This window comes from Stylophora pistillata, chromosome 4, assembly GCF_964205215.1.
Source record: "Stylophora pistillata chromosome 4, jaStyPist1.2, whole genome shotgun sequence".
Classification (NCBI taxonomy): domain Eukaryota; kingdom Metazoa; phylum Cnidaria; class Anthozoa; order Scleractinia; family Pocilloporidae; genus Stylophora; species Stylophora pistillata.
Window position 1 is genome coordinate 4,712,609 of NC_142522.1, and position 19,183 is coordinate 4,731,791.

General features: G+C 39.2%; 2 protein-coding genes and 1 long non-coding RNA gene across 3 annotated transcripts; 2 read left to right on the top strand and 1 right to left on the bottom strand.

The window, feature by feature from the left end:
- The first annotated feature begins 1,895 nt into the window (after positions 1 to 1,895).
- LOC148732086 (uncharacterized) lies at positions 1,896 to 4,455 on the top strand. Its single transcript, XR_015999816.1, has 3 exons — positions 1,896 to 1,973; positions 2,122 to 2,188; positions 3,168 to 4,455. It is a non-coding gene; the product is annotated as an uncharacterized LOC148732086 (long non-coding RNA).
- LOC111342231 (centromere protein H) lies at positions 3,254 to 14,126 on the bottom strand. The gene is made up of 10 exons (XM_022949279.2): positions 13,875 to 14,126; positions 13,486 to 13,555; positions 12,826 to 12,897; positions 11,908 to 11,994; positions 10,047 to 10,110; positions 9,602 to 9,653; positions 8,807 to 8,847; positions 7,684 to 7,745; positions 5,704 to 5,764; positions 3,254 to 3,714 (listed from the first exon to the last, which is right to left on the bottom strand). Exons 1-10 carry the CDS (start codon positions 14,083 to 14,085, stop codon positions 3,619 to 3,621), a joined length of 816 nt encoding a protein of 271 aa, XP_022805014.1. The 5' UTR covers positions 14,086 to 14,126; the 3' UTR covers positions 3,254 to 3,618.
- Positions 14,127 to 14,215: 89 nt separating this feature from the next.
- On the top strand, positions 14,216 to 17,949 carry LOC111342229 (tubulin polyglutamylase complex subunit 2). Its single transcript, XM_022949278.2, has 7 exons — positions 14,216 to 14,476; positions 14,680 to 14,759; positions 15,013 to 15,100; positions 15,340 to 15,477; positions 15,885 to 15,986; positions 16,737 to 16,900; positions 17,221 to 17,949. The coding sequence occupies exons 1-7, from the start codon at positions 14,326 to 14,328 to the stop codon at positions 17,485 to 17,487; spliced, it is 990 nt and encodes a 329-aa protein (XP_022805013.2). The 5' UTR covers positions 14,216 to 14,325; the 3' UTR covers positions 17,488 to 17,949.
- Positions 17,950 to 19,183: the final 1,234 nt, after the last annotated feature.

The following is a 19,183-nucleotide window of genomic DNA, read 5'->3' on the forward strand; positions in this document are numbered from 1 at the left end:
CGTTCTACTGAAGTAGTGGCTAAAGAGAACTTGACCGAATGATTTCCGTTTATATAATCACTCGGATAAATATAACTGTCTCTAATGTCCAGACCACACTAATGTGTTTTCTAGCGTTCGTTTCCGTCTCAAGTAAAAAGAAGCAAAATATTTTCTACCACGTTTACGTTAGTTTTCGCTTTGCTCTCAAACGTCCTCACTACTGCGTTTTGTTCGAAAGCGTGAACCCTCAAGTCAAATGCGCCTTCAGCTATCCGCCTACACATTAAAAAGCTCTAAACGCTGGTGGAAGCGACGCTTACTTCGTCACCCTTTTCGCAAGCCTGTTTTCATCTAACAAAAGAAACGATAGGTTTTAAAAACGGTTTCATAGCTATTTACGAGCGTTTAAGCGTCCAGATGATTGGCAAAGCGCATTAAAAAAGTGTGCGTTTTCGAACGAAGATGAATTAGTGCAGGAGGGGCAAAACCGGAGCGATTGACATCACACGGGCAATCGAGGGGTTACCAGGCTTAAAGCGGAGAGTAATTTCCTTTGAACGTTTACCTGGTGCTCTGGCCGTGGCTCAGAGTTGAGTTCAAGGGATATAAAGCTCAAAGCATGTTTAATAAACTTTTCACGGAAGCATTGAGAAAAGCATAGCGTAAATTTTATTTCAGAGTTGAAGTGAAGTGTTGCAGCCAGTTTCACTGTACTTTCGCCTGAAAATAGGATAAAAAGCAACAAAATGTTGGCCCCAACAAACCTTTCTAATTAGGAAAAAGGGCTAGACAGATTTTAAATTTTCATCCCTAAGTTTTGCGGACCAAGTTAATTTGTAAACTCGTCGAATTCGTTACAGATACAGCAATAGCGAGATGAAGATTGGTCTACACGCTCTCCAAGACGACCGTTTCATTTTTAGTTACAGAGACTAGACCATGACAATTTTAGAGGTATGTTCGTAAAAGTTCATGTGTCAACAGAGTCGGTGTCAACACTCTTTCGAACAACAGAGAAAGACCAAGCAATCAAATTGAAATTTCACATTTTTAAAAACTAATCACTGCGCGCAAACAGTTATTTGTCAACCGAAGAATATGGTAGACGGAGGAAGTAGTTGTGATCATTTTGGCCTCTACATTAAAAATGGAATCTTTTGACAAAGGAAACTTAAAAAACAAAACAAAAAACAAAAAAAGAAAAACAAAAAAACCAGTTTAGCCAAGAAAGGCCATAGAAAGCACCTACAACTTGGTTATCTTGGGGCAGAATCTCGCCAACACATTGAACAGACTCAAGATCAGTATTGCGATAAAATGATCAACTATTTCATATGGCTTGCAGATGGTAGCTTTCCCGTTCTTAGCTTCGATCACGCACGGAAGTTTTTTAAGCCTTCATCTCAGCGCCTGGGCTTTTAAAATGCTAGCAGGTCGCTGATTTTGGCACTAACTTGAAAGTCACTGAATTCTTGGCATTTCGTAGTATTTATAGCGGCAGAACACCGCCGTAACAACGACTGAATGTGTCTTCACATCCATTCAACAGACATTGATACCGAACACGATGACAATCTAATAGTGATAAATTGCTGTTTGTGTTACACTCAAAAGGCCATATATTCGCGATCAAAATGCAATAAAGATAACTACTGGTTTTTATAACTCTACCACCTCGAGATAACAAATATCACCGATCTTTGCCACGAAAGAGAAAAAAAAAAAAAAAACGCTTGGGAAAGACATGTGGCTGACAAAAAAAATGGGATATTCATATTTCTGAGTTATTTCACTGCAAGAGACACAACGAGGGGTCTCAATGATGGACGTAGACTGCTGTTTGTAAGACCTTTCACCGCCACCTGTTTAGCCCGCAGGCAGGCTCTCATGTTTGGAATTCGCCTTACGGCACAGTAGCCTATTTCACCTTCAGAAAACGCCCAAGGAAAATGTTATCAAAACTCCCAGACAGCTCTGGAGCTGCAGTTGAGGTAAGGCTTGTCGATATCTTCTGAGCTTATCTTATATTTGGTTATCTCCTGCGTTCTTCCTATCTTGAGATAACACTAAATAGCAAAAGGTTTGATTTAATTAAGCTTGGCAATTCTTATCGGATGTTCTCCATCACATTTTACATAGGTGGGCAGATAAGACAGACTAGCCACGCCCTAAACCTCGTGGCTCAAGTTTGATTACGATCCACCAGGCAAGACTAGTAACTTTGTTTACGTTAATCAGTGTAATGCTGTGAAACGCAACGAATTCCAAACTCTTGTTATCATCATCATGTAGTGATTAACAGTTATTGATTCTAATATGATGTAGAAAACAAACCAACAAATATTAAACCCTCTTGAAACCTGATCATCATGTTTTTAAAAACCAATCGAGCGAGAAAAGTCAAAAGCCATCTGCTCTTGACTACCAATTAGGGGAAAAGGTGTTCAGTTCAGCTCAGTTGTTTTTTTTTTCCCCGAGATAATAGAAGGGCGTGACAGCCGGAAGAAAATCTCCAAGATGAGTCCTCAATAGCTCGTCTGTTTTGGCTGTACACACGTTAATTCAAAAGTTACGAGCCTTCCTTTTTGGTTGTACACATGTTCAAAGTTACGGGCTTGTGGCATGAATAGGGCTGTTGAGCAGGTTTTGTTTTGAAGATTCACACGGCCATTGAAGCGCTGTGTTCCTATCGATACGGTACGATCTGCCGGTACATCGACAGATCCAAAAACCCTCTAACGCAAGACTTCTACATAAGAATGCATTGAGCTCATTTGTTCATAACAACAAGCGAAAAAGAGGATATTGGAAGGGAGGGAAGGGAGAGGGGAAGGGAGGGGGAAGGGGAGGGCAAGGGGGAGGGCAAGGGGGAGGGGGAGGGGGAGGGGGAGGGGAGGGACAAGTAGTCAAGCCGAGGCACTTTTTCTAAGTTTTGGCTCATGGGAGAGGTTCTTGTTTGAAGGAGGCGCATTTGGTTTGTACCTTATTTGATGGCTAAAAACCAGCAAACATGTCTTTGTTGTACATGATGACACAACATTCAGCGAGTTGAACTCGTGTTTTCGTCGAAAAATAGTCTACAATATCACCAGTGGCCGTTTGACTCGAAGAACGTAGATCACAGTCCCTGAAGAGCAGTAAAATATAACTAAGTATTTACTTTGTGCCGTATATTCGCATCTTAGCTAATCACAGAGGCCACGATGGGACGATCTACTGAAGGAACAAGAGAAGAGTATAAAAACAGGCGTACTTAATACCAGCTGCCTAATGAACGTCACGGTTGCTTCGCGATGAGCATTTAATTTCTTCCCACAGTATCATCACAGAATCAAACACTAAGATCAGGAGAATTAAGGAAACGATCAACAACCAAAGAAGCTCTCGATTGTTGAGCAAATTATCCTTGTCGGCACGATAGGTAATGTATAAAGAACAGTATGGAGGAGTTGCATACTGATGTTGAAGCGTAACTAAAACAGGAGGGCCAAGACGCAACTCCTGACTAAAAAAAAAAAATGTCCGTAGATGACAAGCATGTTTTGTGAATTCATTTGGGTACTCCGCTAATTCAGTAAATGCTTCCTACTCGCGGGAGCGACGTGAAGCTCAGTTTTGTTGTCGGACGAGGACAAGTCATGTCGCAAACTCCAGTGGCTCTCCAAGACTAAGAACAAGATGTCGCATCTCTTCGTCCATCACCCAGTCAATACCACTTCCTACTACAAGACCCTGAAACAAAAATGTTGTCACTTAGGACACCTCTAATATACTGTAAATTTACAGGCTACTATGGGTGCAAAAACTGCGGAGAAAAAACACTTCATCTTAGAATCAACAAGAGACAGTGATTACGGTTAGGGTTTGAGATAAATTTATAATGCGCAGAGTACTTTGCAAAGCTACAACATAATTACTGACTTTTAAACAAGCCCTCTATAAATAATACCATTCAAGTCTAACACTGTCGCAACATTACTGGCCAACATATATATATTTTTAGTTTTATTATACCTGGTAAAATAATTCATCAGGTACATTTAATTCTATTACAATGACTAACATCTAAAACCCTAAATATCCTAATCCTAACGTTATATTAACTTACAATATGCCACTTAAAAAAAAAAAAAAAAAAAGCTGATTTCGATGAATGCCGCGTGAAAGGCGTTTAAATTGATTTAATGCACCAGACTCTCTAATGTTACGGGACAAGCTGTTCCAAGGGGTTGCACCACTGTAACTAAAACTATTTTTCATGTAGTTAGTTCTTGGAAGGGGATAACAAGTTTTGTTTACCGAGTCCCTCAGTGAATAGTTTGATTCATTTCGCATTATAAATTTAGACGCGAGATATTCGGGAACCAGTCAGTTTTAAGACTTGAAAACCATTAAGGCGTTCTGAACTTGACGTTGGGATTTGAAGTCTTTCCAGCTGAGTTTGTGAAACAAAGAATCGACATCTAACTCATAGTTTGATGAAGTTATTACTCACGCAGCACGATTTTGCAGTTTTTGTAGCTTGTTAGATAATTTTTTGCCACAATTACCCCAGACTAGGCTCCGCTCAAACAGGTAACCTACACTCCTTGACGTAATTAGTTGGCAAAACTCCTCCAAAACAACGTGTATGATGTTTTTTTCACCCCTCCCTCCTTCCAGTGTCGTTGATTGTCAATGTGTACAAACTATCTGACCGACCAACATTGAGAGAGGCAGGGGAGGCTATAGGTGTCCAACACATTTGTCTGAGGGTGCAGCTCCCAGTTTGCACGGTTAGCTCCTACGGACCGGCTTTCTCGATATAAAATCATGGTTCACAAGGATTAGCTGATGGGCGCCCTGTACCGTACCTTACTGTAAAACCAGGTAGCCGTCGGCGGAGCTCAAACGGAGCTCAAACAGAGCGAGTCAGGGCGGAGAGATGTTGTACGACCTGAGAAAGTATCTCAGTGTAACATTAGGGTACAAGGTTTCGTTTGGCACTCTCCGCACAAACCGTACAAGCCGTTGACTTGCTTACAGTCCGTACACGGAGCTCACACGGAGCGTGCATTTCACTAGAACATAAGGTTACAAGTTTTTTTTTTTTTTCGCACGTTCAGTGCGGACCGTAATAAGCTTGTCATACGGAGCGTGCATCGCATCATGACATCAGGGTACACGGTTAGGTTTCGCACGCTTCGTATGGAGCGTTAACCTCGCTTACAGTCCATACGCGGAGGTCATACGGAGCGCGCATCTCAGTATAAGAACAGTGTACAGGATTTCGTTTCGCAGGCGCTGTGCGGACGTAAAAACCATTATCCTCGCTTACGGTTTGTATGCTGAACTAGTGTGAAGCGTGCATCTTAGTATAGCAACAAGGAATGAGGTTTAGTTTCGCACGTCCTTTAGCCTACCGTAAAAACTGGTAAACTTCCTTATGGTTCGTTCGCTGAGCTCGCACAGAGCGTACGTATTGAAATATCAGGGTGAAGAATTACGTTCCGAACGCCCAGCGCAACGCGTCACCGTCACTGCATCTTTTAGTTAACAGGGTCCAGGACTGCGTTTTGCACGTGCCGTGCGGACTGTAAAATACCGTTAACCTTTTCTCAAGGTCCGTACGCTTAGCTCGTATCGTCAAGCGTTCATTTCAACATAACATCAGGCTACAGAGTAACGTCTTCCTCTGCGCTGATTAGAAGACTGAGTGAATTGGAGAGAAGATCCACAAACCTGAAATACATTCCTGACGACGTCAATTTTTTCTACTTTGAGTCCAATTTGCTGTTTTAGCCTAAGAAAAAAAAAACACTAGGTTAGGTTGGAGAATTTTATTATGGAACAACTTCTCCTTGTCAGCACCTTAAAAAATGTATAGACAACAGTACGAGGAACATGCATACTGATGTTAGATTGTAAAGAGTTACACTGTTCGGATTCCTTGCGGTGGTTTATCTTGTGAAAAGGCGAAGTAACCTGAGCTATCCTACAATTATCTTATTAGAAGAAATCCACACTTCCGAGTGTAAAAGTCCTCCTTAATTTAATTTAATCCTCGTTAATTTCATAAGCAGCGACTTCCCAGGAATCAATCAAGTGAAGCAATGATTTCCACAAATTTCATTTTCATTCAGGTGTTAATAAGTTTAGAGAACTCCCTCGCTTGGCGCCGGCACACAAAACCTTATCGCGAAAACCTACTAGCCCCGGTTATTCCCAGGTTGGATAACGCTGTCCATTGAACAGATCTGTATTCGGTGGACAGCGCAGTATGTTTTGTCCATAATTATCTGCCGGAAAGCGATTTATCCGTTGAATAGCGTTATCTGCGCTTTCAACAACTGGGCTCTTTTTTTTCCTTTTGTGCGTCAATAAGTGATAATGTGATAATTGATACGTATCGACTCTTTACAGCCTAACATTAGCATGCATATTCTCCTACTGTTCTACATACATTTCCATTAGTACTTTCAAGGAGAATTTTTATTACAATCAAGAGCTCCTTGAGTTTGCGATCATTTTGTTTATTCGCATGACCTTAATGTTGTTTTAAGTTGTTCAATTTCTAGGGAGCTATGTTTTATACGCAACTGTGCAGACGTTGGTATATGGGTAACCACTTTGCAATTTATCGACGATATTGTGAATGTCTCATCCATTAAAACATCATAACTTTCTGAAAGTAACCATACGTGTTATCAAAAATTCTAACAAACAAGCGAATACAACGACAACATCAAACGAGAGCGGTTCGTTGACCGTACGAATAAATTCACTAAAACGTTTAAAACTTCCGTTGTTAAAACTTAATTTTCGCCGGTCTTCCGTTTCCGGTATCAGTTCTTTCCCGAGCGACCAGTTTCATCCTATTTATTACTGTAGCGAACTCTGATAATCTCTTTCCGGTGCAAGGTAAAGAGCGGCGAGTGTCCTGAAACCAGAGCTCAGGTAATCCTTAACGCCTTTTTAATAAAAGCCTCACTGAGAATGACTGTCACCAATATTTCCTTACAATATCACCCCTCAATATCACCCCTTAAGGTCACGAGAATAGAGGAAATGATCACCAACTGAATTCTCCTCGTCAGCACAATAGGAAATGAATAGAGAACAGTATGGAGAATATGCATACTGATGTTAGTGTGTAAAGAGTTGAAGCCACTCGGAGGAAAGATATGTATCACATAGAACAATCACGGAAACATCAAAGCAAACAACTAGCTGAAGAGTGGGAAACGCAAGGAACCAAATTAACATTGGTTTTATTTTCGTGTCTGATTTAATAATGGGCCTTAATTGAGCTTGTAAAAAGTTTTTCTACGCTCTGACCGGCCATCTTCGGAGCGCTCAAAAACCAACTTTTTCACTCTGATGTTGAACGATCTCACACATGCGTTGACCAAAGGATTGGAGTTTGAAATGGTCAGTGTGGCATGGCAATCGATAATACTATACTAATGTCATGGGGAAATCTAGTTGAACAGTTTTTGGGGACGATATTGGAAAATAGATTTTCTCTCTATTTCAACATTTTCTTTTTTTCAGGTGAAGCCTCGCAGCAGAGTGAATTTTAAACAATTACTGATATACTTGTTTTAAAATTATGATGCCGCATAGTTTACAGGTTCTATTGGGTAGATTGTATTTGATTTCGAAGGAGAATTTTTTAACGTGCTCTTAACTATTGTGCTAAATATGAAATCCTGTACTTACTTTTGGATTACTGTGTTATCTGAAGGGCTGCAAGAAGCATTTTCCTTTTCATCTGTAAGTTTCTGTCGGAAGAAGCGACAACCAGTGTGAGAGATATCGTGAAAAGGCCCGTCTAAAGCTAATATTTTTTCTTTTGTATGTTTATTTATTTATTTATTTTTTTCTTTTTTTCGGCGAGCAAAGCAAGCGCGAGAGCTCCACGGAACGGGAGTAAGAATTCGAAAAGCCCTTTTGCGCACGCCTTCGTTATCTCGCTCGCTCTCTTGGCGAAGACTATATTTCTTCAGGCTTCATTCCTACAATCTTTTCAACTGCAGCTCTCCAGGAAAACCATTTCTCTGATTGTCCACACTTCATAATAACATTGATTCATTTCATTCTGATAAGGAAAAGGAATGTTTCTGAACAGAATAACAGGCATAACGTTGAAGTTATGCGTCTATTGTGTTCAAACGTTTTAACTGTTAAATCAGTATACCGTGTACCAATCTAGAACTGTCACGGGAAATAAAGAAAAGTTAAGACTAGTTTAACGTAGCGGGAGTTCCAGAGAGTAAATAGAAAAGGGCGCTTTTTGGTCATTTTATGTCGCAAATAACCAAAACCAAGGTCCATCAAAGAAAGACATCACGAGGAGCTAATGAGAACTAAAAGTAAAAGCGCAAGCGCAGGATTTTGTTGGTTTTGCTTTACTTTGCTCTGTGATTGGTCCAGAAAAGTCGCGCCACTTTCTCGACCAATCAGATTGAAAACCAGTCGCGACTTGATTGCCCGCATTTTCCCGCGCTTTAGACAGTATGGTTGTTTTTTAATTCGAGTTCTCATTAACTCTTCGAGGTAGTTTCCTTTCTTTTACTGCCCATTGTGATTATTTTGGTTTTGGTTTTACGAAATTCATTCGAAAAGCTTAAAAAAAAAAAAAAAAGGCGTATTGTGATGTAGCATATCCCGATGTTGTTAGGTGGTCAAGAAAAATATTCAGACACGTGCTCCCCCATTCGGCTCGCGTGCAGCTTTTTTCGTTCTTACCACATTTTGACATCATCAGTGATCTCTAACTGAACAAAGAATGGAAACATTGTTACTATTAAATGTATGCAAATCACAATATTAATCTTCTCACTTGAACGCGTTTTAGAAGACCTCGGTTTTCCTTTTTTATCTCTGAAAAGAGAAAGAAAATCAATTGATATTCATGTACCATTTAACGTTGAAAATGTCGCAAAAAAAGACACTTTCTGTACGAGGCCTTTATCAAAGCAATCCGGCGATAGATCTTAATGGGGTCTAGAACTGATAATAGGGACTTTAAGCAGTCAGGACGGCAACGCCACGGAAGACGTCGATTAAAAAACGAGTTTCTACTTTTAGTTAGAATTTCCAAAATGGCTGCATGAATTTACCGTCTCATAGGGCGCCAGACCTCAAACTCAACATAACGCACAAAAGTAGCGTTGAGTTCTAAATGTAAATTAAAATAATTTGCCGCCGCGGTTTCGCTTCGCAGACGACGCAAATTTTGGTGATTTCACGTTGTTGTTCTGCAAAGGACGCCTAAGAAATGTACAAAGTTTTAAAACGCACGTGCTGGGCTATTGTCCTGCCAATTAGATCTATTGTTTTACCACGTTCTCGTTGCCGTAGCCGTCGTGGTTTGCTTTAAGTCCCTAATTAGTGCACGATCCCCGGCAAACTTCTCCCCTACTCGCCTAAAAATCTTCCTGCTAATGAAAAAAACGTAAAAGGCGCGAACTGTCACTCTAATAACGAGGTCCTTGTCACAGGCTATGGTAATTAGGCAGTTGAAAGAAGAGAACACCGAAAAAATTGACCATGTTTCAATTTCAAAACTAGTACACCGAAGTAAAACTTTCCATCAAATAGTTAAATGTCGTGGCATTCTGGAGAAATGTCTTACCATAACTTTGCCGTTTCAGCTTGTCTAAAAGAGTCTGAGCTTCTGATAATGTCTATGGAAAAAAGATAATGAACGAAATGTCAAAAAATGAGATTGAAAGATTCTGATCTACTTTGATTGTTTCCACTTTTAGATTGCTGTCATGATAATGATTGAGAATAGCGCCACACAAATTCACAAGTTGGGTTGAACCTCAGAGTTTGCATATTATTCAAAGGCACGGTGAAGTCTTTTAAGACAATAGGCCATTTCCGAATTACTTTTGGCCTCTTTTTCAAAACGAGGCCTGGTGCTCGAACATTCTTGTGAAAATGAGTTTGAATTGCATGTGAATGAAAAATTATAATCAAATGAAAGGATGAGCACCAGGGCTTATTTTGAAAATGAGGCCAGGGGTAGTTCTGAAATGGGCTATTAAAAGTGTCAAAAGACTTGCAAAACTAACCTTGTGTTCCAGAAGAACCTCAGTGCTAAGCTTGTTCTGTTTTTCACATAATTTAAGAAAATCTCTGAAAATCAACATTAATCAAATCAAATTGATAAATGCATGGAAACCGTACCCACAAAAAATGGCCTACTGTAATCAAATTTCTTCAACAATACTGCCAAACAATGTTTGCACTGACTGACAACACTAAGCTATCTGACTGCTGCAAAACAATTAGCAAGGAAACTCATTATAAGGTCCAAAAATTACATAACATTTTTTTGCACCTTACCAAATTCAAATTTGAGCAATTTGTGGTTTTACAAAAAAGTCATATCCTCATACACAAAGTATATGTTAATCAGCACCTCCATATAACTCCTTAATCCTTAAGGACGATAAGCATCTTATTATTATATGGCTGTGTCTCACAAGGACTGGGTACTACTGAATTTATGAATTTGATTGGCTGAAATTAACATTGAAAGCGGTCTAGATTTTCCCATCTAGACTGGCACCTAGACCGGTCTAGAGAAAAAAGGTACAAAGAGTATAAAAAAGTGGCATATAAGACACAGCCATATAATAAACATCTTATTAACCGAGCTAGGTTGGTCTGTATGGGAGAATCTTGACCTCGGTTGCTGGTACTGACCTTACTGCGTTCAGTCTGTACTGGTGACCTCGGTCAAGATTCTCCCATACAGACCTCCCGCTCGGTCAATAAGAACTAATTCCTCCCGACAGTATCACTCCTGAATCACGCATTAAAGTCTCGAGAATAAAGGAAATGATCACAACAACAACAACAACAGCTTTATTTGTACCCAACATAAAAAATACTGATAAAAATAATGACAAATTGACAAGAATATTTATATCTTATTAGACGTTTTGTTGTGTAGTATTGCTGAGTATTTTTACGAGTTGTGCTGTATTTTGACAAGCCTGTAGGGCAAGTCAAAATACAAATAACGAGTAAAAATACTCAGCAATACTACACAACAAAACGTCTAATAAGTTATTTATTATCCAACACGCCAAACTGTGCGGGCGAATTTCGCAGATATTTATTTACGGGGAGTGCGTGATAGAAGTATGCAAAGCGGAATGGAATTGGCGCATTGTTGTGTTGTTGTTTATTTTCTTCATTAAATGAAGAAATTTTCTGGTGGTCAAGCTGTTTTTCTTCGTTTGATTCATCTAATGAACTTGGATCTATATTTACCAGCCATTCTGGCTCTTCGTCGTCGGAAATATGATTCAAATTGTCCGCCATTTGTTTTATTTTTCATAACTACAATCCAATTCTTTGCTTACGCGATGCGAGAAAACCTGTTTAACCGGTACTCTACAATAGACGAGTGCAAAGACCGCGAGATAGTTGTACTCGTCTATGGCGTTAATTGTACTCGTCTAGGTGTAGTTGGATAATAAAAAGGAGTACTAGCTGCCCCAAATAAACATAGGGGCTTGCTAGAAAAAAAAAAAAAGCAGCTATACTTAGGTGATTTATTTTTGATCACCAATTCAAGGAGCTCTTAATTGGTTGACAGATTCTTCTAGTAGGCACCAAAGGAAATAACTAGAGAATAGTGAGGAGAATATGCATACTGATGTTTGGTTGTGAAGGATTAACCTTGTCTTTCTTGCATAGGACCTGTTTCAAGGTGCGTGTGATTTAATTTGAGGAATAAACCAAAATCAAAGTAACTTTACTTGTAGGTTTTGTTTCCTAACAATTCAAGGCTTTGGAAACCATTTTCCTGTAGATCCATTGTTCCCTGCCAGTTTTCTTATCTCACAAGCCTATGGAGTTAACTTATCCCTCTACCTTTTTTCCTTAAAATTTCTATATATTATAATAATAAATAATTACCTCATTTCCTCAGTCTGCTCTTCTGATGGTGAGTCTGTTAGAACATCTGGGAACAATTTTTTTATTAAAAGGTCACCACACAGAAGCCTACCAAACAACAATCCAAACATAAAACATTCAGGAGAGCTTAATTTGCCCAATTATAAGGCAGCCAGAGCATTTACATTTGATGCAAAATGCATCCATCAATTTCTGAGGTCTAGAATTCAAAAGCATGTGACTTCTGGGGTACAATCTACAGAAGCAACAAGGAGTATCACTACTCCCCCCTGGATGGGATGCCAGCCCACCGCAAGGCTACACCTTCAGTGTTTCATCAGGCTAGTACCCAATACCCATTTCTACTCCTGGGTGGAGATAGGCACTGTGAGAGTAAAGTGTTTTGCCCAGCAACACATCAACCCAGCCAGATCTCATACCCAGGCCCCTTGACCAGGAGTCCAGGGCTTTAACCATTAACCACACAAAAAGCAATTGGCAAATCCTGCTGATATTAATATCTTGTCCCAGTTTCCATAGCATGAAATGACCAGGAGTAATACTACACTGTACTATCCAAGATGGGCAGCTGGTTCATTTCAGATAATACAACCCACCTCCCAAGCAAAACACTTTCAGGTCTCTCTAAAAGTTCGTCAGTCCCTATTTTACACTTTGAGTGGCATTTAGAGAGTAGTGTGTCCAAATAGAACGCCATATTTTGATTAGACTGATAGGACACAATGTCTGCTAAATGCCACGTGAAAGCCATCCAAGTACATGTAAGTGTTCATAAGGCCAGGTTCTCCTATATATAGTTAAATAAATGCAAATTATTTTACAACCCACTTCTCTATCAAACCTCATGTTAATCCTTCCCCTTTGAAGGAATGAACTAAAAATAACAAAGATATAATTGTATAATCTGCAGTAACTGACCTGTCTAAAACAAGCTTCTTGTATGAACGTGCTGTTGAAAGGGAATAGAGCTGATCTTGCAACTTGGATATCCTACATTCACAAAACACAGTCATGTACAGAAAAGGAAAAAAGGGGGTGAAGAAGAAAGAAAGAGAAAAAAACTGAGACAGGAAGCTTTAATTGTATAACATTGTATCCACAAACACCAATCACAGCTGACCATGTGATGTACATAAAAAAAACATAATTACATCTCTCAGTTTGTATGTGCACTTTGATAGGTCAATTCAGAAGGCTGAATTTCACTGTGCAGCCAGCTAAATTCAAACGTTTGGCCATAAATCCAAGCACAAAAATCTTGATCCATAACTTAGTGCACAGACCTTGAACTTGGGTCAGATAAGTATTATATCAACTCAGTCATCTGATATATCAATCCAAATCCAAATCCCAAGTACTTATATATCATCCGACAAAAGAAAAACAAACAATTTGAAAACATGTTACTCCTATCAAGATTTAAGGCCACAAATGCTTTAAACAATGAAATATAATGCTCTACAAATACACTTAAATATCATATCCTGAGCTTAGGTAAGCTTGGCTTTTAGATAAAAAAAAAAAACCTCTACACTGCTTCCAAATTATATTATTAATCGTGAATGCATTTGTACGCACCTTTCGTAAAGATCAGACTGTGATGATGCACTTGTTGAAGGCTGCTGGTCCTCGCACTGCTGGAGCCGTCCTGAGCAGAAGACAAGCCCTGACACTTACCCAAAATCTGACTCTATTAAGGGGATACTGTTGCCCTCTACTGTTCCCAAACAGCTAATTTCATTTTCATTTTAATTTTACTAACGAGGAAATTGACTGGTCTCAGTGAAATGTACAAGTTCATATTTCCTTTTCGGCTACTTTTCATTTGGAAAACTGACGAAAAAGAAAAAAAAAACATACTTAGGAACACTAATAACGCTCTTCAGGGACAGCTGTCCGAATTTGTAGCATTTCATAAACTGTACAAGCTCATTAAACACCAAACGACGTTGAAATTATAAACTCACGGACAAGTAATTCGGCCTCATGGTTTATCTTCTGTTGTTGTAGCCATTCTTTGCATTTTTTCAGTTCCAAAAGAGGGTTTCTCTCCTCATCTTCGTGCTCTTCAACTTCACTGAATTGTTGGTCTTCGTTTACTACAGTGAAACTTCTGGGCGGTACAGGATTTGCAGTTTCGCTTAACTGGTTTGTGGTGTCTTCCAAATTTGCCGCCATTTTGAACAAAACCGGTCCCCCCTCTTTCCCAGTTTCCCTGCATATTTTGCTCCTTGAGGTGTACGTGGGTGGGTAGGTAAGGTCTTTCAGTTTATTTGCTGTTCTTCGTTTCTTTTTTAATTTTTCACTTGCTGGTACGACTCCAAATTTATATATTCTGTTTACGTAAGATTATAATAAAGTGACTTATTTATATTTGATAAATGCGATAAATGAAAATAAAACAGGTAAAAAACAAACATGATCATTCTTATACAACCCTCTCCTCCCTGTTGGGGAGAAAAACTGGCCAATGTTGTTGCTCCGGGATTCAAAATGGCGTCCTTGAGCGAACATAATCGAGTGAGAGAACTGTTTGATTCTATGACTTTGGGAGTAGTTCGATCGCTTGGTAAGTCATCTTTTCACATACCTATTTGCAATTACTTTAATACAAACGGATTAATATCCATGTCGACCTTTAAATCAAGCTTAATGAAACCTAGCTGATAAAATAAATAAGGTGAAAACTAAAGCAGACTGAAATAAGCTCACCTGCAAATACGAGCCGGTAAAATAAGCCGATTTTTGTTTACCTCTTTTTTTCTTTTTCAGAAAAGAAGCCTGGTGTAACAGATGTCCGTCTACTTGATAGAAAACCAGCGGAAAAACACAATATATACACTTGGGAGCAGGTAATGATGACAATTTTTGGTTCTGTCCTCGTGTACCGGTTCACAAGAGCCGATACAAAAGACCGAACAATACACAACAGCTAACCAATGACTCCTAAACAAAGAAAGAACAATGGTAATTCCCTTGTGAACCGGTACACCAGGACAGAACCCAATTTTTTTCTTAATTGCTAATTCAGCGGTATGTTCTACTTATGAGCATAGCAAAAATAAATCCTCTTACATGCCATTCCCTACTCTGTATATTTGATAGAAAAATATGTGTATCCTGCCAGAGGACTTGAACAGTTTTTTCCTCACAACAAATGGACTGTTGATTCAATGGAGCATCAAGTTTGATGGTAATAATTGACAATGCATTTTTGAAGAAATAGTGCTAAGTATAAATGGCTATGTTTCTTACACAAGTAACCAGCAGTAAACATTAGCTGGTGACTTCATAAGCTGAAGAAAGCAGAAAGTATAGGTTGTTCAGAGTTTTGGATCCGTAGCCGCGTAATTTAAGACTTCTAATAATCATCATTGAACATTTTGATTCTCCGATTTGTTGTTTCATATCGGTTTTTTTCCATTTTATCAGGAAGTGTTTTACCACTGGGAAAGATGGAGCTGAATCCTGTGGCAGGTCTGGTGTTGCTGTCCAAAGCATCCTCTGTTAGTGATGACAAACCCTCATTGGCTGATTTAGATGCTGATTCAGATGAGGAGGATGGCCAAGGTACTGACCAAACATGGGGACAGATCTAGGAATTTGACAAGGGGTGGGGTTGGGGGGGAGGATTTCAACCTTTGTTTAAAAATTCACTGATTTTTTTCTTTGCTCTTTACCCAGACATAAGCAAAGGAATGTTTCAGGTTAAGTGAATTTTAAATATATTGGATAAGTTGTTCTTTCAAACAAGAAGTTAAAAATCTTGTAAGTCTGATGGAGGGGGTCTGAACCCCACTGACCCTTCCCCCTGAATCTGCCAATGACCTTGAATGTCATGATTTTACTCCATAAAATGATTTTCCTCTTCTGTGATCAGTTCTAATGAGTCATGTGACTGACTGTCACAGCTAAAATTAGGAAAGGTATAGTGATCAACTGATGATGATTTTCCATTATTTTAAATTCCTCACTAGGTCATATAAAGCCGCACTTTGACAATCGCTGCAAGGTTTTTGAGCTGGATCCGTGTGATGGCTATGGTAAAGTCTGTTTGGTTTACAAAGACATCAAAGCTGGTGGGTGAAGCTGGACTGTGAGTTCCAAGTAAATCATAGAATTTTCCTTGCTGTTAGACAATCAATGTATATATAAACAATTCTTTCACATTAATCAAGGGCTGTACACAGTAATATCCTTTGTATTTTTTTTTTTTTTGCAAGTTCTCTTTACAGCAGGGATACAGTTCTTAAGATTTGTTTGGTTTGCTCTTTGTTCTTTGAGAGTAATGAACAAAACTAGTATGCTAAAACCTTCAAGTTATCAAGAGGCTCTCTTTACAATACGGTTTTGTTGAAATAGAAAATAATTGTTTTAAGCTATGTTTCCTTGAACAATGAAGACAGCAGGCAGCAGATTTTTGGCAATGGTATTTCTTGGGGACAAAGCATGTGAAAACCTTTGGAAAAAAACTTCATGATTCTGGAACTATGGTCCCATACTAGAATAAGAGCCTAATGCTAATCAAAAGTCACCTTTAACTCCTTAGACTCTAAGAGTGACCAGCATTTAACTTCTCCTTACAGTTAATACCGCTGGATCAGTCGTTAAGATCAGGAGAAAATAGGAAATGATCACCAACTTAAGAGGCTTTGAAAAATGTTAAGGGAATTCTCCTTGTAAGGACCAAAAGATATTTATAGAGACAAGTGTAGAGAAAGTGTATGCTGTTGTTAGGGTGTAAAATGTTAGGAATTACCAATAAAAATAAATAAAGGAAAGAAAAGAAAAACATTGCTAATGCTCATTGCAGTGTCATCTTGTTTCAGGAGTAACAACGGGACAGCCTGAGATCTGGTTTCTTGATCGTTCACTGGAATGGTGTTACCTTGCTTCGTCATTCACTGATTACTTCAGAATGATGATTGTGCACCTTGGTCTTCCACTCTGGCAATATCTTTTTACTGCAACAGGGCTTAGTCCAGAAACAAAGGTCAGCAAAAGCGAAGTGTTGTGGTAGTCATTTAGTGGAGACACTCAATCTTGACTCCTGAAGTGCTAGCTTTCTCTTCACTCTGAAGTTTGTAGTTAATGTGTGCTAGAAACTGTCTGGAAAACATTTGTTGAAATACACAGAGGCTGCTTCCAATAGATCAGCATTAGCCCAAGGAGAAGTAACTTACCATGAAGTTTTCAGGGCAGACTGTCACTTTTGGTGTTCATGGTTTTTGCAGCTAGGTTCCTCTTTCTATTTAGGGTTAGCATTCTGCAGAAACTTATTAGAAACTAAAAAGAAGTTCTTCCCATTTGCAGCAATGGTTCAACCTTTATGCACCAACAAGATTAGCCATTGACATTGCAAATGCAGAGCCAAAGGCCCAACAGAAGCCAGATTCAACAGAAAGAAATCAGTCTGCTGTGAATCTTCCTTTGAACTCATTAGACATAAGCAGACTCTTTAAAGGTAAAACAGACAAAGGAAGGAATAAACTCTCCCAGGCAAAGAAACCACCTGTGGGAAAGACTCAAAACTCAAGTCAGGGTCGACAGGGGCAGTCTGGCAGGTCAGCACCAAGATGATGGCCACATGTTGACAATTCTTGCCAGGCACTATTTCTACATCATGAAATGTGGTCACCATAGCTGTTTTACAAGACTAAGATGCACCTCTGTATCTTGAAAACGCTCTAATTTCATGTGTTGCATAAACAGCAAAGCCTCGAGTCTTATGTTTGAAAAGCAACAGAAGGATAAATTACCAGAAACTAACTTACTGGAAGTCAGCATCACCTATTGTTATTGGTAATGTAAATCATGTATCCCCATAGAACACCACCTTCCCCAATCTCAATTTCATACAAGAGATGGAAAAGAAAAACAGTTTTAAGTGGCAAGTGATCGATACAAAAAAATTATCAATCAACATGACGATATGTAGACAATTCTGTCGCTTATTGAATCCCTTCCAGCTTCCATTTCTTAAGGGGGTTGTAAATTACAGCCTCCCCTCTCATTGGGGCAAATAAATGCTTTACCCTTTAATTCTCAGATGGGATTAACTTCTCCGTGTACTATCACACATTATTAAAAACTGGATCAATGGATAATGCAATTCAAGACTTTTTATTGGCTTAGCCATTATGGTATATGAGCCACGGTGGGTTCGCGTCTGGGTGCTGGATTTTCTGTCAGACAGGAAACAACGTGTCAGGTTGTCATCAGACAGCAGGTCAGAGTGGGGCTCAGTCCCCGCCGGGGTACCACAGGGGACCAAGCTTGGTCCCTGGTTGTTCTTATTAATGATCAACGATCTTGAGGTCGACGCGCTCACTTGGAAGTATGTAGACGACACGACTATCGCCCAAACGATACCGCGAGGTTTGACCAGTGATGTACAAAGCGCAGTTTCCGCTGTTGAGGCGTGGTCGATCGAAAATAGGATGGAACTGAACGCGGATAAATGCAAGGAGATGCGCATTGACTTTGAAAGGAACACTCACAATTTTCCACCAATTGTGCTTAATGGCAAGGAACTATCAGTATCAAACAGTATTAAAATCCGAGGAGTCACTATTAGCTCAGATTTAAAATGGAACGAACATATCTCAGAGTGCATTAAGAAAGCGAACAAGCGCCTTTATTTTATTGTTCTTCTAAAGCGCGCCAACGTTCCATTGAGCGACATTATAAATTTTTATTGCACCGTGATAAGATCTCTTTTAGAGTACTGTGCGCCAGTTTTCCATCACGCACTCCCACAGTATCTTAGTGACGACATTGAACGAGTGCAAAAGAAAGCGCTCTCCATCATTTGTCCTTATGCGTCATATTTCGAATGTTTGGCCAGATTCGACTTAGTAACCTTGCACGCGAGATGCGTGGCTCTGTGTAGCAAGCTTTTCGAGTCTATCACGTCATGCCGGGATCACAAACTCGTGCCTGTCTTACCTCCAAAGAGAGAAAACAGATATAATCTAAGACAGTACAGGGCTTATGCCATGCCCCGTACACATACAAATCGTTTTAAGAACACTTTTATTCCAAGTATGTGTACATAAATTTAAATTTCTTTATTATGTTTTTTTTATTAATTTTTTTTTTTAGACTAGTTTGTACATAGTCATATATAGAGAGTTTTTCGCATTTATGGTTTTATTATAATTTCAATTTGTATTTGGAACTCATTTATTCCTAGTTCTAAGTAATTGTAACGCAATTCAGTCTACGGACTGCCATGTTCGATATTCTAATAAACTATCTACCTATACCATAATCT